Genomic DNA, 26,348 nt, shown 5'->3' with positions numbered 1-26,348 from the left:
TAACAGGCTGGCTTCAGCCAGTCCTCAAAGCACATTTCAACAGCTTCACTCACAACAGTTTTAACAAGTATATTCAGTTTCTTCTTTGCCTTCTAACAGTCTTGGTGCCTCTGGAAGAAGGTAGTACCATGTTTTCCATAGCCTTTAAATGTGCCTTCCAACCCAAAACATCCTGTTATTCTACAAGTGCACCTTCTTAGAAGCTTATTTATTATAATACAGCTATAGTTATTATGACAAGTACCCATAAAAGAGTGAAGTGTTGAAGTCACAGCCAAACAATCAAAGGGAATTAGGAAAATGTACATTCTAATGAATTGTGTACATTTCTCCAGGAGAAGGGAGCACTTTCCTTATTTGCAAGAACATTTTCTTTGCAAGTGAAAACACATAACACGCTAGTAACACCTACAATATTTTTTGTTTCGCTTCTCATTTTTCAACACCTTTGCCAGAGGCATAAATACAGTGAAAAGGAATAATATGGCAGGACCAACAGTAAAAACGATTAATAAGTTCTGTACTGTATGAGACAATGGAAAGTAAAATTTAACTCTCTGCCCTCTTGGCACTTCTCAGAACGTCCAACCTATAGCAGCTACGCTGCTAATACACATCAGACTGTCATTTATAAATTCTGCACTGGACGATGCTTCCTCCTAATCCTAACAAGCAACCCACACTGCCTGAGCGCGCCAGAAAAATGCAACAATTCGGAGCTACTCTTGCCAGAGTAAGGGACTAAAGGCACCGAGTATGAATCTGGACATTACAAAGACATAATCTCCATGTTTATGTATCTACATTCAATTATTATCTAAGAAATAATTCTTATCAAAACATTACTTAACCATAATAATGTGACTAGTTCTCTTCCAGTAATCTCACAGAACATTTATAGATACATATACAATAAGGTTTACAAGTGGTTTTACTCCTTGACCCTCTCCACAGATCCTAATAAACTAGTTTTCATAGACAGGATAACTGTATTTTATAATCACCGAATACAACACACATGGACGTACTAACATGCAATTTATATCTTTATAGAACTGTTGCAGTATAATATAATGCAGATCACTTCCTGGGTCTGTCTGAAGTTCCTATGCAATGTCCCCTCCCCTTCCCATTGCCAGTGCCAACGCAAATTTGCAATTACATATTACACAGATACAAACTATAATCAAACTAGTTCTGTAACACATTAGAAAACATGCTCATCCTCAGGATTATCATGTGCCTAGACAAGCTATCCATCTCTTTTTCCCATTCTTCCATAAGAATTATAAAATACACAAGGTTGGCACACAAGAACAGCAACACTGAAAAGAAAAATCTGATTTACAAGCCTGTTGTTCCCAAGTTTAGGACAGACAGGGATGCTGTGCAAGCAAATGCCAGTGAGGTACTTAAAATAGGGTATCCACTTGGGAAGAGATTAAGTGATTAAGTTTGATGTTGCTGCCAGCTGCTAGTAGCAATTTAAAGGGCTAGAGATATGTTTATGAACTCAAATCAGGATTTTTTCCCACCTTCCCATTTTTTCAATACAGTTTCTTGTAAGCTACTCAGGGTACGACTGAAAATGCCACTGTGTCTCCATGTCAAATGTCAGTTTCCTGAGAGAATACAAGTCTATTAAAATTTCACTTTGCCTGTAGCAGAAGCTAGCAAGCAGAGAGATGTGAAATCAGAAAGTCATATTTCACTGTCTGTCAGCAGCCACATTCCGCACGTAACAGTTAGCATCTGATAACATACCAAAGAACTTCACGTTTTAAAAAACCTAAACTTTCAACTACCTTTTGATGCCATTTACCAATTTTTTTTTAATTAGTAACAATGACTCCACACTTCCAGCTGTATGTGTTATATTGCAATACCAACATTGCCTTTTTACATTTTATCTTATGCAATACACAATTTGAACTTTTTAGGCAAAATAACTTAGGTCACACATTTTGGATTCTGACAGAAAGGAGATTAACCTTCCAGGAATTAAGTATTTCAGCATTACTCATTACATACGTGCTGTACCAACCTACTTTTGCCATTTCCACAGATCTCTATTTCAATTTGTATTTTCTTTAAATTTCAATTTGTATTTTCTTTAAATTTCAGATACTGAAAAGGAGCCTGTTAACATATCAAACCTTTCATACATTGCCAGTAAGACTTTTAAAAATTCCCATTTAACATAAAATGTCTTTGCCTGCTCTTTTTGCTACACTTAAGCTTAGGTTTGCAAGTTTTCAAAGTTGTTCCACTGTTATGCAAAAACCTTGTATGGGTTTGGGCTGACAACCAGCTTCAACTCTTGACACACAAATACTTTGAAAGCTACAAGAAACTCACAGATGGACAACCAGATTGATGTCTTCTCCTTTACTCTTATCTAGAAATATCAGAAGTCTGACACACAAACCCCTCGCATTGTAACAGGTCCGTAGGAAAAGTTAAGCTAGTGCTGTCACTGAGCAAAGGAAGAAAATGCATTCGCTCTCAACCGCAAAAAGAAACACTGGTGCCAACGGCAGTGCTGGAATCTAAGTAACTAGACAAAGTTCTGCCACAATGTATCCACCCTTTAAGGAAGCAATTGTAGTGAGATGAAAATCAGTCAGAGAGAAAGGACATGAAAAAGATGATTAAATTATTTAGTAACCTAATTATGAGTTTTCTCTATGTTACATTAAAGTGTTTTAGAAGTGCTCCCACCTTTCCAGAACTTAAAACATATCCTCATTCTTCAAAAACAATGGATACTGTGTTCTTTTAAAAGGACAGAACATTAACAATCTTACCTAAAACATGGCTTGGGCTTTGCTTACTCCATGACTGAAATTTAGGAATGGGGCCTGGCAGTCAGCCAACAACATAATGTATATGTATTTGCAGTTATTTAAAAACTCACTGCTTAAGGAAATTTCAGATATTCATAGTAACTAAAAGTGTGTTCACATCACCTCTAGTACTAAACCCACCCCATCATCTTTTAAAGAGTAATCCCTTATAGAATCGCAGAATGGTAAGGGTTAGAAGGGACATGGGGAGACTGCAGAATCATAGAATCATTAAGGTTGGAAAAGAACTCCAGGATCATCAAGGCCAAACATCAACCCAACACTACGGTGTCTCCTAAACCATGCCCTCAAGTGCCACACCTACACGTCTTTGAAATACCTCCAGAGATGGCGACTCCACCACCTCTCTGGGCAGCCTCTTCCAATGCCTGACCACTCTTTCAGTGAAGACATTTTTCCTAATACCCAATCTAAACCTCCCCTGACAATTCAAGGCTATTTCCTCTCATGCCATCGTTAGTGGCTTGGGAGAAGAGACCAACACCCACCTCGCTACAACCTCCTTTCAGGTAGTTGTAGAGAGCGATACGGTCTCCCCTCAGCCTCCTCTTCTCCAGGCTAAACAACCCCAGGTCCCTCATCTGCCCCTCATAAGACTTGTTCTCCAGACCCTTCACCAGCTCCGTTGCCCTTCTCTGGACACACTCCAGCAACTCAATTGTCTTTCCTGTAGTGAGGGGCCCAAAACTGAACACTTGAAAACATTCAAGGTGCGGCCTCACCAGTGCCAAGCACAGGGGCACCATCCCTGCCCTGCTCCTGCTGGCCACACCATTGCTGACACAAGCCCAGATGCTCTTGGCCTTCTTGCCCACCTGGGCACACGGCTGGCTCATGTTCAGTGGGCTGTCGACCACCACCCCTAGGTCCTTTTCCTCCAGACAGATTTCCAGCCACTCCTCCCAAGGGCTGTAGCGTTGCCTGGGGTTGTTGTGACCCAAGGGCAGGACCCGGCACTTGGCCTTGTTGAACCTCATACAATTGGCCTCGGCCCATCCATCCAGCCTGTCCAGGTGCCTCTGCAGAGCCTTCCTACCCTCGAGCAGATCAACACTCCCACCCAACTTCGTGTCGTCTGCAAACTTACTGAGGGAGCACTCGATCCCCTCGTCCAGATCACTGATAAAGATATTGAACAGGACCAGCCCCAACACTGAGCCATGGGAAACCCCGCTTGTGACCGGCCACCAACTGGATTAGTTCCATTCACCACCACTCTCTGGGCCGGGCCACCCAGACAGTTTTTAACCCAGCGAAGAGCACACCCATCCAAGCCATGAGCTGCCAGCTTCTCTAGGAGAATGATGTAGGAGACAGTGTCAAAGGCTTTGCTAAAGTCCAGGCAGACATCATCCACAACCTTACCCTCATCCACTAGGAAGGTCACCTTGTCCAACCCCCTGCTTGAGCAGGCACACCCAGAGCAGGGGGCACAGGAACACATCCAGGCGGGGTGTGAGTGTCTCCAGGGAAGGGACTCCACAGCCTCCCTGGGCAGCCTGTGCCCCTGCTCTGGCACCCGCACAGCAAAGGGGTTTTTTTCTCAGATTGAGGTGGAACTTCCTGTGTTCCAACTTGTGCCCACTGTCCCTTGGCCTGTCATGGGGCACCGCTGAAAAAAGTCTAGTCCCATCGTCCTGACACCCACCCTTTAGATATTAGTAAGTATTGATGAGATCCCCCCTCAGTCTTGTCTTCTCCAGGCTGAACAAACCCAGGTCTCTCAGCCTTTCCTCATAAGGGAGATGCTCCTGTCCCCTGATCATCTTGGTAGCTCTCCGCTGGACTTGCTTGAGCTGTTCCCTGTCTTTCTTGACCAGGGGAGCCCAGAACTGGACACAGAACTCCAAATGTGGTCTCACTAGGGCAGAGTAGAGGGGGAGGATAACCTCTCTCGACCTGCTGGCCACACTGCTTTTAATGCACCCCAGGACACTGTTGGCCTTCTTGGCCACAAGGGCACAGTGCTGGCTCAGGGTCACCTTGCTGTCCCCCAGCACTCCCAGGTCCTTCTCAACAGAGCCGCTTTCCAGCAGTTCAGCCCCCAGCCTGTGCTGGTGCCTGGGGTTGTTCCTCCCCAGGTGCAGGACCTTGCACTTGCTCTTGTTGAATTTCATGAGGTTCCCCTCGGCCCAGCTCTCCAGCCTGTCCAGGTCTCGCTGGATGGCAGCACAGCCTTGTGGTGTATCAGCCACTCCTCCCAGCTGGGTATCATCAGCGAACTTGCTGAGGTTACACTCTGTCTCTTCGTCCAGGTCACTGATGAATATGTTAAACAGGACAGGACCCAGCACAGACCCCTGGGGAGCACCGCTAGTGACAGGCCTCCAGCCAGACCCTGCTCCATTGATCATGACCCTCTGAGGTCTGTTGTTGAGCCAGTTCTCCGTCTTCCTAACTATCCACTCATCCAACCCACACTTCCTCAGCTTGCCTGTGAGGATACTATGGGAGACAGTGTCAAATGCCATACTGAAGTCAAGATAGACAACATCCACTGCTCTCCCTTCATCGACCCAGCCAGTCACGCCATCATAGAAGGCTATCAGGTTGGTCAAGCACGATCTCCCCTTGGTGAAGCCATGTTGACTATTTCTGATAACCTTCTTGTCCTCTACATGCCTGGAGATGACCTCCAGGATGAACTGCTCCATCACCTTTCTGGGGATGGAGGTGAGGCTGACTGGCCTGCAGTTCTCTTTTTGAAGATTGGAGTGACACTGGATACCCTCCAGTCCTCAGGCACCTCTCCTACCCTCCATGTCCTCTGGTTAGACATTGGAACAGGCTGCCCAGAGAGGTGGTAGAGTCCCCATCCCTGGAGGTATTTAGAAGATGTAGATGTGGCACTTCAGGGCATGGTTTAGGAGACATGTTTGTGTTGGGCTGACGGTTGGACTTGATGACCCTACAGGTCTTTTCCAACCTTAATGTTTCTATGACCTTTCAAAGATGGCTGAGAGTGACTTAGCGACAGCATCCGCCAGCTCCCTCAGCACTTGTGGGTCCATCCCTTTTGTCACCTTCTCTATTTTGAATAAAACCTACCAACTAGATGACTAAAGCATCGCATTCCATATTAAAGTAATCAAGCATTATAACTTTCACTATTGGTACATGCTACCAAGATAAGTTGAATTTCGAAACATTAAAACCTTACAACCCAGGATTTCACCTGCCACCTTTCATGGACACATTACAAACAGCAGCTTTTGGCTCTCCTTGGATCACTCAGAGCTTTCTTCCCCTCTCTTCATGCTTTCATAACAAACCTCCCATTGAGAGCTGAACATCAGCACCTTTCCTTAAGTGAAACTTTGCTTTCTGTACCGTTATGTTCCATCCCATTTGGATTACTCCAGCTCTTCCAGTCCGTTTTTTCCATGACATCCTATTACTCTATCTTAACTAATGTCACGTTGTTAACTCAAGTCATCAGCAACTTTCATTAGCATGCTCCTTCTCTGTGACTAATTGCAAACTTTATTTAAATTATATTTTAAATAACCAACCCACAGTTTCAGCAGGAAATCCTTCATCAGGCAATCCTCAGCAACCCAATTACACATTAAACAAGGAAAACAAATCACTAAAAAGAAGTTGAATGTTTGTAAAGTGTTTTGTCACTGTAGCTTCCTAGATTTAAATCTGAGGTTGCAAAAGACACTATTTCAAATGAACTACACCTTCAGCATTCTGAAACAAAACTACTGAATAGTCAGATGTCAATCAAATAACAAAACAAGAAATGCTGTTGTATAAAACTGAAAATCCATAAACACAAACCATACCTGCTTTTCCTTTCAATGAGAATAGCCATATAAGAAGCAGGTAAAGCAGCACCAAAGCCAGGAGACCAAAAGTAGAATTTTCCAAGTATCTTCCTGAAAATATAATTTGTACACATATTACATGCAAAGTAACCAAAACATTCATGTACAACACCATATTTTACGTTTCTCATACAATTATGCATGCTTTATTAACATTCATTTTGTCTCTTTGCATTAATCAGTACTTATAAATAAATACTAATCATTATATTTTTACAGTTGGGTAGTTCTCAGAGGGGTTCCCAAAGTGCTTCATAAACATAAAACACCTGAAATAATTCACTAACATTTCCATTTCATTTAAAGGATTACTTTGCTTCAAAGAAGGCAGTGCTTTCAAGAGATGTTTCTGAGAAGTTGCAGATACTAATTACAAAAAAAACAACCTTCTAAAAGAATTTATAATTGCTCCTCTCTCTGCTACTTGTCCAAATACATCTTCAGGAAGATGTGCCTTGTGGAATGTAGGGACGCAATCAGATGAGCGAGAAATCAAATCAAATTATAATATACATCACGCTCTGAAGAGATAGCCAGCTGATGCTAGAAACAGTAAACCACTCATTTACAGTAACCCAAGGAATCAGTCTGTACATTACAACTGGAAGCAACAGTGACATCCCTATTCTGTCAGGTTGGGAAAGCTCTCGTTTTCTGCAACAAGATCTGGATTTCACTCAGAAGTCCATACAATTTCAACTACCAAATTTCCTCTAACAATAAAAGTTGGAAAAAAAAAAGCCACCAGTTACACAAATTACAACATCTAAGAAAATATTAAAATATTTTTACAAATTGGTCACCGTTAAAGGAGGAAAACCAAAATGCATGTCAGACATGATGTCACCAACCACATTTGGTATGTTCAGGATACCTGCACCTTCAAACTAATTCAGGTTGATGGCAGAAGCAAACAGTAGTCAGACAGTCATGAAATTTGGCAACTTGATGATAAATGTACTTCAATTACACAAATGCCGCTCAGCCGATAAGCACTATCAGTTCAGGAAAAAAGTGTTACAACAGAGCATACACTTCTAAAAACACCACAAACAAAATACAAAAACAAAATAGCAAATACATATAGGGTAGAAAAGGAAATTTTCTTCAATACAATTTCATGTTGGCATCACAGAAAAGAGAACAAAGATAATTAATCAATACCGTCTGATTAGCCCACTTTCATTCTTGCTGTAAAAGGCATGATCAGCCTTATTTCATACTCCTGCAAAAATAACATTATCAGTGAACAATGCCAGCTTATGTTCATAAGTGAGAAGAGAGCCAGTGTATCAGCAGCAAGTGATGTAATGGCAATTACACACACTGCTGATTCCCACGGCTGCGAAGGAATAATTTCTCAGGATGACAATGCCAAATGCTGCAGAAGCTAAAGCTCATTATTAGGACTCTCTTGGAAAGCAATTACTGTATGAAGTTTCAGAGAAGCCATTTTAAACATCTTAATAAGTATGAACATCTTACCAGACACACCTGTTAAGTAACAGAACAAATGTCTTTTCTGTGGGAAAGAAACAGGAATTTTTTATTTTGGCATGATTTAGAATCCCTCTAAGAAAGCTTACATGTTCAGGTTGTAAGATTTCGGAAACAACAGTAACATATTTTACATGATAAAACCTAGTCGGAATTAAAATGTCCAATCAGCAAGTGAAACGTTTAAACTTCTGCTAAAGTAAATGAAAACAAGTTTTTGTTATCATTTGCACGGTTATTTTCACATGGTCTGTGGTTAGAAATTGGAATGAGAAATATGAGTTCTTTCAGGTTATGTATCTAATTCCTCAATGTACAACTGCATCCAAAAGTCAAAGGCTGGTTGATACATAAATTTTAATGTAATTAAGCAAGCTAATGTATAGCTGTATGTGGACAAACTTAATTACTCTAGTTGCTAGACTAAGAGAACCATGTCTTCATGAGGTTTTCAATTTAATAAAACCGGAAACCTAAAAGAAAAAAAAAACTCACACATTTTATTTAACAGAGTCAACACTAGAGCGTAGCACTTCCGCCTGAAGCTCAGACAGATGTAGTCTTCTGGATCTCGCCAGAGGAAGAGATTACAACCCCCAGCTGGCCTGTCACACATCCGTACAATAGATCATCACCCCACTGCTCTGCCAACAGAGCAGCCTGCACATATTCTGAAATTTATTTCAAGAAAAATACAAGGAGAAAAAAAAAAAGTCAGCCAAGTTAGCTTGGTAATCCTGCCTAGAATAAGAACATTTATCCACAGCCTAGGCCCTTGCTGATATTGGGTTTAGATGCTTTTGAAATTTTGCCCACCTATGAAATGGTGAGAATATTAAACAATGCCTGGAGTTACTTTAATTACACTTTCTTGCCTTAAGCTTTACATCCTCGAAAATATTTGCAGCGGTTTCAATTTTGGTGGTTTTCCCTAGCTGTGAGGAAACAAATACCACAAGAGCATCAAAAGGACCTATTCACACAAGCCAGACTCCCCACTGACAATTACATTTCATATTTAGGTCTTTTAATTGTTACTGGGTGACTAAGACATATCTTCAGTATACACAGCTACTGAAGATTCGCTGGGACTTTGGTGAAGGTATGAACAGATGAAGTGGTCACTTTATCCAGGACACGCCTGCCAACACATCTCCTTGGTGCTACCAAAGAAGGAAACAGGCAACTCTCCTCAGATCAGGAATTGCACAGGTAAATATGAGGTTAACATGTCCGGCTGCAAGCCCTTTCATCTGTTGCTTTGGTCTAGAACTCCAGGAGGATAAGATCAGTCAGCCGCATGGAGCTTGCTTCATGCTTCCGAGTTACTACTGCTCCTGCTATAATATACCTTCCAACCAAAAGGAGATATAAAAACTGCAGCATGCATCTTATTATACAAATCTGTCCCATCCAATCTCTGGATCAGAGCACCTAGGTCTCCAAAGTCTCAGACAACCTCTTTGCATGGTTGCAAATTAAGTTCAGAAATACTCAGGCCACAGTTATGCGGAACACCATTCAGGTACTGTTATTTCTTTGATGGATGAAAACAAACAATACCAAATGGCATTCTGGGCTGGGAAATGACATACAATTCCTTCTGCTCTCAGGGGCTACTGAAGGAAGTACACTGTATCACACAGCAATAAATTCAAGGAATCATACAAGTTCAAACCATTTTTAAAATATATGAAAAAAACCACACAAACTGGTTAACAAAAAAAAAAAAAACAACTAGGAGCAAAGTCTCACACTTCTGTCCTCCGTCACCCACCCAACAGCAGATGAGAGAAGGAAGCTTATATGGCTCAAGCTGCAAGACAATGTTGATTTAAGTACATTCCAAGCAAAAGACTTGTCAACATTACGATCTTAGGAGAAGCTCTTGGGGTGGGGGGAAGGCAAACAGTACTCATCGCGTAACGACATCACGTATTTATACAGCTTTCTGGCTTGTTCTCATTTTCTCTCCAAATAACACTTCGTCAGCTCCTTGACCATACTCAAGTACTGAACTGACTTTTTCGGAGAACCTGTCTATGACAGCCTGCTAACATCTTCCTCATTAATAGCAGCTAGTTTAAAGCCCACCCCTCTGTAAGGATAGGGCTGCTTTCTTCCTCTCAATGCATTACTTTGCACTTTTCTCTATCAAGTTTCATTATTTTAATCCACAGATCTTTCTGAAATGGGTGAGAGTCAGTTTTAGATTTCTATATCCTGAATAATCTCAAATAATTTCTTACACCATTCTTTACCCCTTTTTCCAGATTCTTTAGGTATATCCTGAACAAAAGACACAGCAGGAACATTACTGGCAACCTCTTCCTATTATGAAAACTAATTATTTATACCTTGTTTGGTTAACTACTTGCTAATCATTTACTCATTCCTGGAAGAAGACAGAGGATTCTTCTTTTTGAAGAGTCATAGCAAGCAATCTCATCAAAATCATTTGGGAATTCATGTATAATGCACCAATTGGATCATCATCAGATATATATTTATCCTTCAAAGAACACCAGTAAATTTGGAAGATATTACTTTTCTGATAATCATGTTATCCGCTGTTTCTTCAAAACATCCTTTAATAGCCCTTGCATATCCCATTCACTTAATTGCTGAGGCCCTGAATTTTATTCCTGTCAGAAAAGCTGCCAAATACTTCTTATAACTGGACTTTCATATACTCAAACAGGTGTAATGGATAAGGCTTCCTAAATCCTTTCTTCTTTTGCCTCCATCTGTGATTTCAATTCACCAGCTCCAGCTGGCACCGCAGCCAAGAGGCTGACATTTCCTATTTGCAAGTCCTGCAATTGCAGGTGGTGGGCAGTCTGCAGGGACCCTACCAGCAGAGGTTCCGCTGGAGGCGACAACTCGGCATGGGCGTCCCCTTGCCACAGAAAACACACGTACGTGTCACAAGATGTTGGTTGCTCTGATGCACAGCTATAAGAACAGTAGGGTAAGCATTTACATGTATCCCTTGTCATACTAAATTGTTAGAATTGTCCTTTGCATGATTTTGGCCTGCCTCAACGCGAAGAATGCTTCAGGGGGACTTGGAAGGCACATGGACTAGGGACAATTCCTACTACTCAGTCCACATCTGGCCATGCTGTTTGTTTTGAAGGTCAAAACAGCTTTAGACAGCTACGTTCCATGCAGGTGAAAGTGATGCCACACCAATTGGCTTCAGAGTCAGAGGCTGACCTCTTACCTGCTTCAGTTACTAGCACAGGCATAGTCATAGATCTGCTAGATGGCCAGTAACCTCTGTTAGAGGAACAGCTAACAATAAACAATAAAACTTCAAACCACACCAGCTTCATTTAGAGAGTAACATCCAACTACAGCACTGAAGTAAGGCACTGCAGATTTACAGGCAAACACATGGCAGGAGAAGGAAGGCCGCTGTACAGCTCAGAGGAATAAAGATAAATCAATATTAATATAACTCAGATCACTAGAAAAATTAATATTATTTAGTGCTTGTTACTTAAAGATTCACTCTGAACTTTGCAAATTATTTATTTAAATCTAGTGGGGCTGTTAAGTGCACTACCAGATAACTTTCAAAAATTCATAGCTACTGTAGGTTTTACATATCCAGGTATAACATCTCTTACAATAAATAAATGCATTTAGGTCTAAGACATCGTCATGTTCATAAACAAGAAAGTTCAATTTTTAACTATCCTGATAGTTACAGGAAATATACACTGGAAACAGCTCAGAATACAGAAGTGGCATTTATACTCATTTTCCAGAGCAAATCTGTATCTTACAGAACCCCAGAAGCTGTGCTGGGACTTCCTTTATTTATGACCACAAAGAAGAAGAGTACAAAATTGGATGGCTGGATAATGTTTAGGATAATTAAAAGTCATCACAACTCCTGCATCAGGAAAATAGGAACCAACATCAAATTACATCAATTATTTCTAGAAGAGAAAGATTAGGCCTTCTCAGTTCCCCTCTAGGATGTATTTGAATTTCTTGCAACGATGTATTTTAAATCAGTAAAACAGAGAAAATGAAGCAAAATTAATTCACTGACATTTTTACTGCTTTAAAAGATTACAAAAATGAGAAAAAAAATGGTTCATATTCAAGTGCTAAGACCAAAAATCAAGATGATGATACAGCTGTCACTTTTCTTACCCCTACCCATTACAAACAAGCCTGTCATTAAAAAAGACAAATTATTATATAAATCGAAAAGTTGCATAAAAATAGCTTTCCTATTAGATTTCATTTTTAGGACAGTATACCAACCTTAGAATGCAAAACCAAGCAACATACAAGGTCCCATTTGCTGTCAGAAAGGAAGTTGATTGCAAGATCTCAGGTAGCAGTTTGTGCAAATAATAATCAAGTTTTCGTTTCCTGAGAATAGCTGCAATCTGAGGGAGGAGGGAAGAAAAAAAAAAGGGGGGGGACAAACTTTAATTCAATTAGGCTCTTTTTTGCACATTGTAAAGAAAAATAAAAAAGGAAAAGGAGACATGCCCATTTAAGTAGTGAATCAAAGCCTCTCGAATTTGCTGGGTTTATGAACAATACAAAGATTTCCTTTGAACTTGTTCCAGCTGTTACAATATTTGTACCAGGAAATACATCAAGCAATCCTAAATGGGAAGTTTAGGAGGAATTTTGTTACCTTGTTACCATTGACCCTAATAGTCAGAAATGTTGTCAGATATCAGAGCTTTTAAGATTTGATAAATTTACACTGAGTTTTGTCTCCTCAGTCCATTATAGGCAATTGGACTGTCACAAAATTAAGGTCAGAATATCACCGAAGTAACCCAAATACACAGTGTCTATGAAGTGATGACGTATTTCTACAGGTTTGACTCCAAGTAACCAACTGCAAGTCCTCCAAAGAATTTTCACCATCTGCTGGAAGAACACCGCACTCCTGACGAATTTTGTAGAAATGGTATGTCAACTCTAAAAAAATGCCTAAAGCAGAAAACAGGTTGGATCTGAAAAATAAATGTTCTTTTTGGTCAGTTTGATATATGTCCCATGTTTTATAAAGAATGGTTACTTAATGACTCAAACACTGAAGGTCCTCAAAGTATTTCTTGTCCACAGAAATTCTGCAACTATCTAATGGGAAGGTGTAGAGAACCAGGCTCTTCTCAGAGGTGCGCAGGGGTATTAAACAAGGCAACAGACAAGTTGAAATATGAGAAAGTCAAATCAAATTTAAGGAAGAAAAATTTTCACTTGAGGGTGGCTGAGTTTTGGAGCAGGCTGACCAAAGCGACTGTGAACTCTCCATCACTGGAGATCCTCAGAACTCAGCTGGAGAAGGCCCCAAGCTACCTCACCCAACTGGCCCTGCATTGAGCAGGAGGCTGGGACTACGTGGCCTCCCAAGGTCCCACCAACCCACATGCGCCTTCAATTCCATGAAACTATACTTTGGGTGCACCATAAGATGGATTTTATTGTTGTTTTTTTTAATTTTAATTTTAATATCATTATCATCTTTATCTGCACTGATCTCCCAGGGAGTCTCAAAACTGGCACGAGTTTTCGGTCAATGCTTGGAACTAGAGAAGTTCCAAACCGAGTGAACTTCATTCTGCTGGTGATGACGAGAAAGCAACAAAAGACATCCTGTCGAATCAGTACTGGCAACACCTCTCAAAGTCTCGGTTCCTCCATTTAAAAATTCAGGGGAGGAAGCTGCTGTTCTGAAACACTGTCAGCTTGTACTGAATGGCAAGTAGATGTTTTAGATTCAGAGATGGGCCGAGGACTCTGCTAAAACTAAGTACAGGAAAGTTCTGCCAAAATCTGTTTCCAAAATGAAGCCTGAACTAAGGATTAGGGAGAAATTCATGCACGAACAGACTTCTGAAAACAGATTTACACATTACTTAATGAAGTGTCAAGACTGCTTAAACCATAATGGATTAGGCAATAACGCAAACCAGATAATCTTCCTGTTGAAGGAAAGTCTTAACGTAGTCTGAACACCGGATCACTAGTTGCTACCTCCTCAGCTATTTCTAGCATACTGCACAAAGGTCATAAACATTTGGAACAAAATAATAATTTATTTAAGACCACAGACCTTATACCTGAGGTGTGAAGCCTTGCTTCCTCAGACCAAAGTGCCGGAAGTCTAACAGGAAAAGATTGGTATCTTATAAATTAATGTCAAATCAAAGTAAAAAATTTATTTCTGAAGCTTCTCCAAGTTTTAGGCTAATATGAATTTCTGCTTTCCCTTCTCTTTACTATTCTGCTCCCAAGTGACAAATAGAAAAGAACCAGGAAAAACAACACACAAACCAGTCAACAGAAACAATGTCCCCGGTAACTGAACAAGCTGTATGTGTGAGGGCAACGGAGCCCAACAAAAATTAAAAAAAAAAAAAAAAATGCTCAGCATTTTCAAAGTGCTTTATAAACATCAACTAAGCTAAATATTGTGTCTAGCTGAGAACAGGCAAGAGCAGACTACGGAGCAGGTTCTCCTCCTCTCCTTTGCCACCAATAGTGTGATTACATGGAAAAAATACTCTGGACACCACCTTGCTTTCCCTTTCAGATCCACGCACTTCAGAAAAGTACCATTAAAGTTGAGGTTGGCAAGACAAAAAGATTATGAAATCCATCAGTGTAGCAGTTCATGGTTCTGCCAGGATACACTTCACTCAAATGAGATGGGAGGACACTCTTATAAAGGTCAAATGCTTACAATAAACACACTGCTCAAGGCTTAGCAGCGGACGTCAGTAGCAGACAGCAGATGGAAAGTCAGGTCATCAGGACATCCAGGAGATACTTCCCTGGCAAACTATTAATCTCCACGAAGAAGCTAACAGATGTAGCAGAAGGTCTATAAGTTACCTGAAGCTCCCTGTAGAGTCAGACAAGCAGAAATTAAGATCTCACTGACCTTATGGTCTCAGCTCTCCAGCTATAAAAGGAGCATACAAATCCTAGGACACCTTTATTTAGGCACCTCAGAGTGGTCTGCATCAGGGCCTTAGTGCTGATGGCTGTAACAGTTAGTTTGTAGTGTTATTCACTACAAGAACGAAGGACTGCAATTCTGATTTGGCTCACTGATCCAAACAACTGACTACCGTGTATCCAAGAATAGCCAAAGCCAGCTCCATACCTCACATTACTCTTGTCAGCCTTCTCCATAATTTCTTAGTTTCATTCTTCTTTTTGAGATGGAGTGACAAGAATTTTACAATATAAAATTCTTCAGTACTCACAAATCATTGTAGATTTTTGACTTTAGTAAGATAGCACAGCATGTCCACAACATGAGTAGAGCACTGCTGTGTGAGATAATGCCACCACGGTTTGCTGCTATGTGAAACCCAGACAAAACACTGCCTCCCCTCAGTCTCACACTGCCAGTGCTGCCTCACCTCACCCCCAAACCCAGAGGTTCAGCCATAATCCAGGAAACGGAAGCAACGCAATCCACACACCACTGCAAGGCCATGATTTCACAGGAGAGAAAAGCACGACCTACTTCAGTGCTGCCTCTCCCTCTACTTTATTTCTGAAGCCATGGTTTTTCTCCTGCCTATTACCCTTTACGAGAAGACGACTGCCCAAAATATGTCTGGAACCAGGGAGAGGAGATTCCACCAGTGGATTAGGACACAGGTTTTACTTACTCATGACTTCTTCTGGCAGACCACAGCAATGCAGCCTTACCTACCTCAGGGTGAAGAAAGAATACTCCAGCATCTCCTTTCACTAACAGCAGCTTTGGAACACACCAGATCTGCTGCAATTTCCTACCCTGGTTTTCCAAAACACACTCAGTTGCTCTTAAAATCTCTTATTTTCAAGGCACTCAATGACCTGGCCTTAGGAGATTTAGAAGGACTACACAACTCTCTGGGATAAAGACTGTCATTAACAACTCCACCCTTCAGTGGAACTTACACTTAACCAAGACAACCCTTCCCTGTACAGCACCACCTTTCCTTTTAAAAAAAAAATATCAGTAAGACTGTGGAACAAACTTTCACAGATACTAAGAGCTATCAGTCAACACACCATTTTTCCATTTCAGATATAAGGCACATGGCTTTCACTTCTCATTTACTTATACCCATACATGTATAATATATGATGATAATATAGGATAATATCAGCCATTTTAAAAAAATACATGGCAAAACCATAAAATCAAAATGTCACCCTGTACACACACCTCTCTAGGGAAGAGGATACAAAGGGAATAAAAGGCCTAATGTAACAATATCCTCCGTACAACCAATATACCATAAAAACTCTATCAAGTAAACCAAAATGCTTGTCACTGATGTTTAAAGTAACAATTAGATAATGGCACTTTCTCAAGCAGATTTGCTCCCTGCAAGTAAACAATATCCAGGTTTGAAATACTTACCTAACATTAAAGATTTATTTATTCATCAAGAAAAATTCCAACCCTATCAAGAATTAAGCATTTGAGTCAGGGTAGAGTATAACCACTCCTTCTAAGTTAATTTGCAAGAATTCCAAGATACCTGGAAAGTAAGAAAGAAAGCCTGCATTTAAAAATCTAACACTACTGTTTTCCTCTCACCACAATTTAAGTTTTCTTGCACTATATGACCTTTTATGCACTAAAAAGAAACTTTAAGCAGTAGTACAGTCTGCAGACGCAGCCTTTGGTCCATGTAAGCATTAATCAGGGACTTCAGTTCTCATCATCCACAGCCCATACAAACAGCTGAGCTGTTGGCCTGTAACAGCCTTTGCAGCCCCTCCGGCAATTTAACTCCACTTTCTTCTCTCTCAAAACCAGCAGCGCTCAAGCCACCAGAGCTCTAAAAATGGGACAGAGTCCAGCTTTGCTAACACTTTCATATTCTCAACTTCTAATACAGTCAACTAATAAATCCTGTCTTTCCCAATCACCCACAAGAAATACTTTTCAAGGTGGCCAAACACTCAACAACTGAGAGCAAAAGGGAATTTAAAACAAATCATGTGCTATCGCAGGGCAGATGGCCTAAGAGCATCCAAAGTTTTTAGAACTTTCTAATCTCCTTCTATCTGCAAGTTCTAGCTCTTGATCTCCCTTCAGTCCAACACAGTCTGCAGAAAATACAGATACACTGCTGAAGAAGAAAGAAATGTATTGCAGTTAAAGGAAAGAGAAGGATCGGGGGGAGGAGGGGGAAGATGAAGCAAAAAGAATCCTAGATATTTCATCATTAAAAACATAAACAACAGATCTAGGAAAAAAGATGAGACACAGAACGTTTCAGGAAAAAAAAAGCTGAAAATAACAAGATTTTTAGGAGGGCCTGTCGCAATAGCACATGGGGTGATGGTTTTAAAATAAAGGAGGGTAGATTCAGACTAGATATAAGGAAGACATTTGTTATAACGAGGGTGGTGAAACGCTGGCCCAGGTTGCCCAGAGAGGTGGTCGATGCCCCATCCCTGGAAACATTCCAGGTCAGGCTGGCCGGGGCTCTGAGCAACCTGATCTAGCTGAGGGTGTCCCTGCTCACTGCAGGGGGGTTGGGCTAGATGGCCTTTAGAGGTCCCTTCTACCCAAACCATTCCATGATTCCGTAATACACTAGTCAGTCCAAGTATAAACATTGCCAATGATTTGAACTCTAAAGCCTGTTGTATTTTATGTCTGAAGTATTAAAAAAAGTCTAAGTAAAAATAAAGAAATAGAAAAAATATTTTCTGGCATTAACTACAGAATTTACACAACTGCATTTTGACTCTCCAACATACAAACGCAATTATGAAAAATCAGTCCACCAGATTCAGGATACCATGTTAGTGGAATAGTATTACTGAAGACCTTTCATTTTTAATTTAGTCTTCATATACAAATTTTAAGCCCTACAGAACTAAAAAAATCAGAATTGATTTATTCTTTCTTAAGAATGGAAAGAATATATGCATTTTCAACACCATCCTTAAAACACAGCTACATGGTCTAGGGCAAGACTTTGGAGGTAGGCCATCAACATGTTCCAGTGGAAAAGGAACACGAGACTCAAAAACAAGCTTTCCTATGATCAGAGGCACCAGTCAGGCCTGATTATTTTAATGATGTGTCATATAACACCTACAAGTAATCATCATCCAACCGCAATAACCTGAGCTTCACCTCCAGTGTCCTCAGTCTTCATCTACGTCCCTGAATTACAGATTCTACAGGGTGAACTGCATTTGACTTAATGAATGTGCTAATTGGCTGACCAATGTACACAGTCTGACAGGTTACATGGCAGGCTAAAAACCACAGACCTTGCGCCAGCCCTGCCACTGCATACACATCATTTTTTTCCTCCCTCCTCCATCAAACCACCATTTCCTAAGTTTGTACAAAATATATGTTTTTAAGAACACTGCCTCTCCCATCAGATTTTAGTGAAATTCACCAACACGTATAGCACTGATTAATGGAAACTGAAAAACAGCACTATCATCTCTCATTCCTTCACAATATCCAACTAAAATCACATCATAACAAACTTCTATTAAAAAAAAAAAAAAGAAAAACAACAACAACAAAAAAGAAAAATAATCCATAGAAATATTCAGACACCTAGCCAAATCTCCAGGAAGGCAGAGTTCAAGGGCTTTTATAAGAGTGACTATCTGGCACATTTAGGCACCATTAAAATGCAAATTTAGAGGTGATCAATAATGCTGTGTGGATGGTTTATATAATACATACGCTGCAAGTCATTAAAAAGCCAAGGAAAATTTTATAACCTAAGTCACGCGTGCATGCTAAAAGTGCCCAGTATTTAAACCAGTTAAGAAAATACTTCAGATTACTCAAGCGGCAGGCAGAGCTACAGACTGATGTCAGATTTCTTCCCTAATTATATTCAATTATTTATATGCTCTTTTATAACCGTTCGCAATTTTGTATGAATCTTACAAGGACTTCATTCTTTTGCCTTATAAAAATTATTTTTAAGTGCTTTGAAGTAACTTAATCTCAAAATGCCCTCAGGTAACACTTCAGTTTTGAAAGACACCGTTCAAATCAGCAATGTTTCTCATGCCTCCTCTTAAACATTCGGATTAGCTGGTCTCTCCCTGATTTCACGGATTACGAAATCTGGCTCCCAGATTTTTTCATTTCATAAGTCAGTTCCTGCAATACTCTGAGGAAGATCGTGTGCCTCCTGCTCCCCGACTTCCTCTGTCCCTTGGGAGATGTTATTATGACGATCACCATCAGGGGGATGGGTTGTTTTGGTTTGGCTTTTTTAAAATTTTCCGTATCATCCACCCAGCTAAAAAAAGAAGCAAACAGTACTCACGTACTCTTTGAATGACATCTAAATTACCTTGAATCCTGGCATCGCTCTCATTCCATGACGACTTATCTTTGCCGCTTGTTTCCCCTGTCCTTAAATGAGTGGAGGGCTGGTTTTCTTTCCCCTTGAAATGTCTAACTCAGTATAGTTTTCAATTATTTTCCTCCCACCCTGAAATTCTTGCACTCTACTATACAGCTGTACCAGCTTAAGAGAACAGATTAACACCTCCTTGATAAACAGTCCCTTTAGCATTTTTTGCTGGTTCCCAGTATTTGTAGTGTCTTTACCAAGGTCTTTGTTCAGCCAGTCAAGACTGGGGCTTTCCCTGGCTTCCACCATCACTGCGATGCAGGCTTCAGGTTATTCCTTGCATCTCTGTGCTTAAATTCTTCAGTCCACCTGAATTCATTAACTGATTATTTTTAAATTCTCAGTATCTCAGCAAAAGAGTATTTTTGTTCACTTTCAATTTATGAAAGAATTTTACTAGTCTGGCCCGAAAGCCACCTGAACAGAGCAGAAAGATCACAGCCTGGAATGAAGATGTCACAGCCAGGTTCTTACTAGTAACATTTAAGCTAATTTTAGTCATATTTAACCCAGCTTCCATAAGAATCTAGAGACAAGAACACACTGACCTATATGTCATTCATAACAGAGCACAGAGATACGGGACACTACACAGTACTCAGATGATCAGATATCCCAACACAACACAATCACGCACCACCGTCACAGCAACTCCAGGTCCTGACAGAAGGGAGTTTCTTGATGGCCTACCCCAGCGATGCAAGCTGGCTTACAGAAGCATATTCAAGGGTAACAACACTAACATCCTTCTTAGTCTCCCCACCCTACTGCCAAATACAATGGTTCACAGCACGAACAAACAAAAAACACATTTTAATATAGCCAGCAATTCTGGTCTATTTTAGAATACAATCTGGTCAGCACAGCCTTCTCGCACATCTCAGAAATATGCCAAATGGGGACTACACCTACACTGGCAGATAAGACAGGATCTGTTTTAGTGCTAGCTGGCTCCCCAGCCTTGCTCAGGACTACTCCAAACAGCTCTCCCTAAGAGAAATTGTGCGTGAAGCGAGCCTGAAGCAGCAGCAGCACAGCCGGCGTGCACCGTCCGTCCTCGGGGCCAGCCTCTGGCCCTATCCTACAGCAACGTGCATACAGCCAGTAAAGCAAAGCGACACTCGTGCTACATTCTGCCTCACCTCAATCTTTTGCTGGTGACTCTGCCTTCCATCCAACAGTTTTCAAAATAATTTATTAGCACAATAATTAGGTTTATTCTTGTTATTACCTCTAGTCACTTGGTGATTTATGGGTGAAGAGACCTGCCAGCTGCCATGTGCACGACTGCCCAGCCCATGCTGTACCAGTACCAATGTCCCTCTCACATTTATACAGGAAGAAAAAACACCTTACACTTGTACAATTGCTAATAACATTTCTGTCTTTAACAATACTATATACAATGCTGTCCTATAGAGAGCTTACAAAATAAATAATGCAGATTAAGAGAAATAATACAGATGCTCAGGGGTCAAGAGGGCCTAGGAGGACAACAGCAATGAAATCATAAGCTGGAAAAAAAACTTGATGCAGAAAGAAGCAATTGGCATCTAAGAACCTGAAGGCTATTAGAGGCACAGAGGGAAGCAGATATGGTACAAGTATGAAAGACATTACAAATGAGACCAAAATGAGTACGAAATGAGCATGAGAAGACCATCAAAGTGAGAACAAAACAAGTATGAAAAGGGTATGAGAAGAAATTAAGTGAAAGAAATCAATAAAATATAGCAAGCCCAAGGATCATTAAAAAATGTACTGGAATAGCAGACTCGGGTTACACCTGTCCTGCTGAATAACTGGCCGAACCCCAGTCCAGAGGACACCTCGAACAGACCCGCTGGCACCCACACTGCTTTAGGCCTGGCGCTCCTCTCCTCTACAGAGGCGTTTGGAGTCAAAGCCACAAATTAACAGTGTGAACCACAAAGGGGCCCGTGCTCAGGCTGTTCCCTGGCTGTTCCATTTAGCAGCAGAGGCAGAGCGGGTGAAGCAAGGGCAGCAGGTGTAGGTCGGGAAGGAGTCAGTGCTGGGGAGAAAGAGTGGGAGAGATGCTGGTGGGGAGGGGAAGGCCTGTGTTCAGGAGGGGAAGGGCAGGACAGAAGTTAGGTTGGAGAGGCAGGGAGGGAGCCTGGCCTAAATTAAGTGAAGAAAACAGATGATCAGACCAGGAGAAAGAAAAGGGGAATGACACGAATGACTCTCATCAGCCCACAGGTAAAAAGTTGGAAGAACTAGCTTAACTGCAGAGCAGCAAACAGATGATTTTTACCTTTTTTAGGTTAAGAGGAAGTGTTACCACCAGACCCAACTACCTCTGATATACTACACAGACTTCATCCTAGCCACTATCATATTCATCTACTGCAAAACGTGCACCATCATCAAACAAGTGCCTGAAACCTACAAACCCTCAGGAAACAGAGGACTTTGCTCTAACACGTGATGAATGGCAGATTGGCCATGCGAAATCAACAGAAACCCCGGGAAACAGAAGCCAAGACAATTCAAATCCAATTCAAATTCCAGCCTCTCATTTCCGGTCCTCCAGCTTTATGTGACTTCCCTGTGCAATCACTCCCTTCTCCCCACCTCTGTGAATTTCTGTAAGTCTGAATTCAACTTTGAATATACAAGATTACACCTTCACATTTTCTGCAGGCTCAACTAATCTAAATCAGAAGTATAGACAGGCAGAACAAAGTACAACAAACTCCGACAAAGGACTTCTTCAGTAAAGTTGTCTTAAGATATCACAGCAGGCAGCTGTTAAAAAGTGTAATTATAAGGTTTATGGGAGATTGTGTGGGTTTTCTTTAGGGGCTATAGGTGTTAAGCAATTTTTAACTTTTTCTTTTTTTTTGTGAAAGTGGGTCTCAGAAGACTTGTGCATTGAGACACTCGGTTTGTGAAATACAAGCATTCTTAATTATGAAATAGGCATTCCTGTCAGCCAGCTCATATGGGGAGGGACAATTCAATTTAGATACAAAACCTACTTTTGCTAAAGCAATCAATTTGTACTGGAGCAAAAATAAAGACAGTGAAAGCATGGTATCTGAAGATTATATTTTTTCCCAACTAAAAAAAACCAAAAAAAACAGCACAGCAGTACTTAAAACCAAAGACTTTTTTTACAGCCATTTACTGAAAACCAGTATTTTACTTCTCAAATACTAGCACCACTTAGTTTGATTCCGTCAGTCTCCCATTGACAGAAGAGCAGCAAAGCATTTGAGAGATGTGGGGTGTAGATGTTACGAGTTTGGACTCTGGATTATAACTGTCCCTAATCACGTTCTCTCCCAGAACGACCTCTGGCAATTTATTCTCATCTATTCATTCTCATTAATTTCCCCACAAGCTCTTCTGAAAGGAAACTCTTCCATCTAGTTTCCTTAGTTATTAGCTTGTGGCAAGGGGAGGAACAAACAATCAGAAGCCATTTTACAGGCTTGACATAGAAAAACGAAGTGAAATTTTTTGTTGCTGAACTGTACAAAGGACTGGGACTAAATACTACAAGAAACATTTTGAACATACACTGATATAAAGATAAAATAACTGAAGTTCATCCCCATATGTGAATCTCAGAATACAGAAGAGGACTGAAATTTTGACTGTCCAACTGTGATATTTTACTTACAAATACAAGGTTTTCAAGCACAGCTTTAAGCCCAGCAAAGAACAACACGAGTGATGACTCTCGTAATTCAGGAGTGTTGTGTTCTTCCCCTGCCAACCTACTTAATGTGCAAGGCTTCTGCTTCCTCCTCTACAGTCCCCACTGCACCCTTTCACTCTACCTTACGCTGGCTCTGGTGCTCGTCAAACCCTGCTTAATAAATCAATTCAATCCATTAATGCAGTTGAAAATTACCCCAGCTAAAGCAAGGTAGTAACCTCTTCTGAGTCAGTGAATGAACCGAATCAGCTCAAGGAAGGATAAGGTCCGACACCACACGAAGAAAGGACTATACTTATGTGTCTGAGAGCAAAGGAAGGCAAGTGCTTTCCCCCTCTTCAGGGAGCAGCAAGATCTTGGAGCAGCTCAGCTTTAGATTACTCCGATAAGTCAAGTTAAACACTGTCAACAAAAACCTAAGAAAATTAAAAACTGTAAAGAAGGCAGTGTAAAAGCTGATGCAGATGTTTTGCAGTACAGCATGAGATTGGTTGAGAAGCTTCCCACCCCGCCTTGGATTTGTGACAAAACGTAGCTGTTCACAGGGCCACTATGAAAAAGATCAGGAAAACATTTTGGATTTGGGTGTTTGTTTTTCTTTTCAAAGAAATAAAAAAAGGGGAGCTTTCCCCTCAACCCGTGACTGCACAACTGACTGACTGAAGCATAACACAGCTATGAGCATGAATCTCTTTACCAGGCTTGGCTGCTGGAGATCTTTGGTATAATTACTGAGCTGTTCAAGCTGCTTTATCTTTAGCCAGACCTGACAGATCACAGCTACACCTCTCATGGCTTATTTCAGGCCCATTCTCTGATGGTACAACTACTCATGCTCCCACACAGCAAACTGGATCAGACTGCAGATACAAAGAAAAAATTACTGGGGAGGGGAGGAGGAGGAGAGGGAATGTTCTTCTCTGCATTAGTTTCCTGATTCAGCTCACTGTATGCTTACACAAACAGCTGCTACTTCTGTTTGTGTCAGTTCAGAGTGAAAATGTTCACTGTCAGACATGGCAACTCCTTAGGTCTGCACTGCTACCAGTTATTAACTTTTTTTATCATGTAATTGGGTGTTGCCACAATTTTTACTCAAGGAACACTTCAGTGGCAGCTTAAATGAATTATGTCAGGACTGCTGCAGTCCCACTCCTTCCATTCTCTTCATTACATATCTTGGTAATTTTGTTGTACCAGTACTGGTACAGAGTTGAAAGTGCAGACTCAATTACTTGGTTTTCTTTCTTTATGACTTAGCTTGGGGCCAAGCTCACTCCTTGATCCTCCAAGCACCACCACAGGGGAAACACAGAGGTGGGGACAGAAGGAAGTGCTCACCTGCACCGATCCCAGCTTAGATCAGCTTTCAGGATATGTTTACACAGATGGATGCAAACAGATCCCAACCCCTCTACCTACACCCTAATATGCTGGAAGCAAGCCAGCTGCAACTGAGGTGATATAACTGCACACTCAACCTAAGGTACCTCACCTGTAGGATACTCTCCGAATACTTAAGCCCATTTAGCCTTTATGTATGTTTTTAGCCTTGCTTCTTTATACAATGGAACCTCCTGGACCCTACAGCACCAATTACCAAGGCATTACCAACGGTAATACGCACGTGCTCTTGCTACTGTCAAAGATACAATGCTAGCCTCTCAGGCAAATACTAAGTCTTTTTATTCAGGTATCATGGGTACTAGAAAACAACGATAATATGATGTTAACTCTGTGCCCATGCCCTCCTACCCTTCTCACAGCACCTGTCATGCCATCAGACCGACACAGGAGCCCCATGCCCTTCTCCTCCCCTCCTAAGGCCAGATCCAACAGAGTCACCGTCCCCATCAAGCAACAGGCTCTCCCCGCATACAATCCTCACCCCTCCTGCCCTCAAGCCAAGCTGCCCCATCACACCATCCCTCTCTCTCAGCATCAGGCTCCCCCCAAAACATCCTTTTTGCTCGTCTCCCCCCTCACACCAGGGTCAGGCTGCCCCTTAACGTCTCTTCCATCCTCTCCCAATACACCCTCTCCCCCCACCCCTGACCAGCCTCCCTTCCCCGACATGCTTCATGCCCTTCCCCCCAACCCAGGCCAGACTCCCCCCGTTCTGATATCCCTCATGCCCTTCCTCCTCACCTCGGGCCAGGCTTACCCCCCCACACACCCCAATATCCCTCGTACCTTTCCCTTCCACCCCAGCCAGGCTCCCCCCGCCCTCATATTCCCTCATGGCCTTCCACCCAGAAATAAGGCCAGGCTTCCCCCTCTCCCATAACCCTTGGCCCTTCCCCTACCCCCATACCCCTCACGCCCTTGCCCCTCCAGACCAAACATTCTCGTCACCCCCCCAAACCAGACACTCCCCTCACCCCCTCCCCAGAGCAGACGCTCCCCTCACCCTCCCCAGCCCCCCGCAGACCCACCAGGTAGAGGGTGCCGTAGATGCGGAGGGACTCGGCCAGCGCCCCTTGCGTGATGTGCAGGGCGGCCCAGCAGCACCGCGGGTGCCAGGTGTGCCCGATCTCGTAGCAGCTGTGGGGGATGGACTTGCTCAGCGCCGCCATCTTTGCCGCGCGCGGGGAGGGGGCGCGCACGGCCGCCGCGTCACCGCCGATGCAGGAGAAAGGTCGCGCGGGGCGCTGGCGGCGGCGGGGTTACTCGCGGGCAGTCGCCCTCCCTCTGCCCCCCCGCCCCCTCCTCCGCGCGCCTCGCGTGAGACCCGCAGCCAATCCGCGGGCGCCGGGGGGCGGGGAGTGGCGGGGGCGGGGTGGCGCGAGCCGCGCGGCGGGGCGCGCGCCGCACGTGGGCTGGGAGGCGCGCGGCGGCGCAGCTGGGGCCGCACGGCGCTTCCAACCCGCCTCCCCGTCCCGTCCCGTCCCCCCCCCCCCCGCGGCTCGGCCACCACCGCGCTCCCGCCCCCCCCCCCCCCCGCCCCATGAAGCCTGCCCCGCCCGCGGCCCCCCACCGGCCGGGGGTGCGGGCCGGGGTCTGCGCTGCCGGCGGGCGGCCGCGGGTGGGGGTCGGAGCAGCCTCCCGT

General features: G+C 42.5%; 1 protein-coding gene across 2 annotated transcripts in view; it reads right to left on the bottom strand.

The window, feature by feature from the left end:
* TMEM135 (transmembrane protein 135) overlaps positions 1–26,009 on the bottom strand; it is a 188,237-nt gene extending 162,228 nt beyond the window's left edge. For both annotated transcript variants that reach the window (XM_075080884.1, XM_075080891.1), the window contains exons 1-3: positions 25,735–26,009; positions 12,482–12,609; positions 6,659–6,751 (exon numbers count right to left, since the gene is read on the bottom strand). In XM_075080884.1, coding sequence (XP_074936985.1) covers positions 6,659–6,751; positions 12,482–12,609; positions 25,735–25,875 — 362 coding nt within the window. In that variant the 5' untranslated portion in view covers positions 25,876–26,009. The remainder of the gene's footprint in view (positions 1–6,658; positions 6,752–12,481; positions 12,610–25,734) is intronic.
* Positions 26,010–26,348: the final 339 nt, after the last annotated feature.

This window comes from Phalacrocorax aristotelis, chromosome 1, assembly GCF_949628215.1.
Source record: "Phalacrocorax aristotelis chromosome 1, bGulAri2.1, whole genome shotgun sequence".
NCBI classification, from domain to species: Eukaryota; Metazoa; Chordata; class Aves; order Suliformes; family Phalacrocoracidae; genus Phalacrocorax; species Phalacrocorax aristotelis.
Note: the sequence above shows the minus strand (reverse complement) of the source record. Positions and strands in the feature narration are given on the sequence as shown.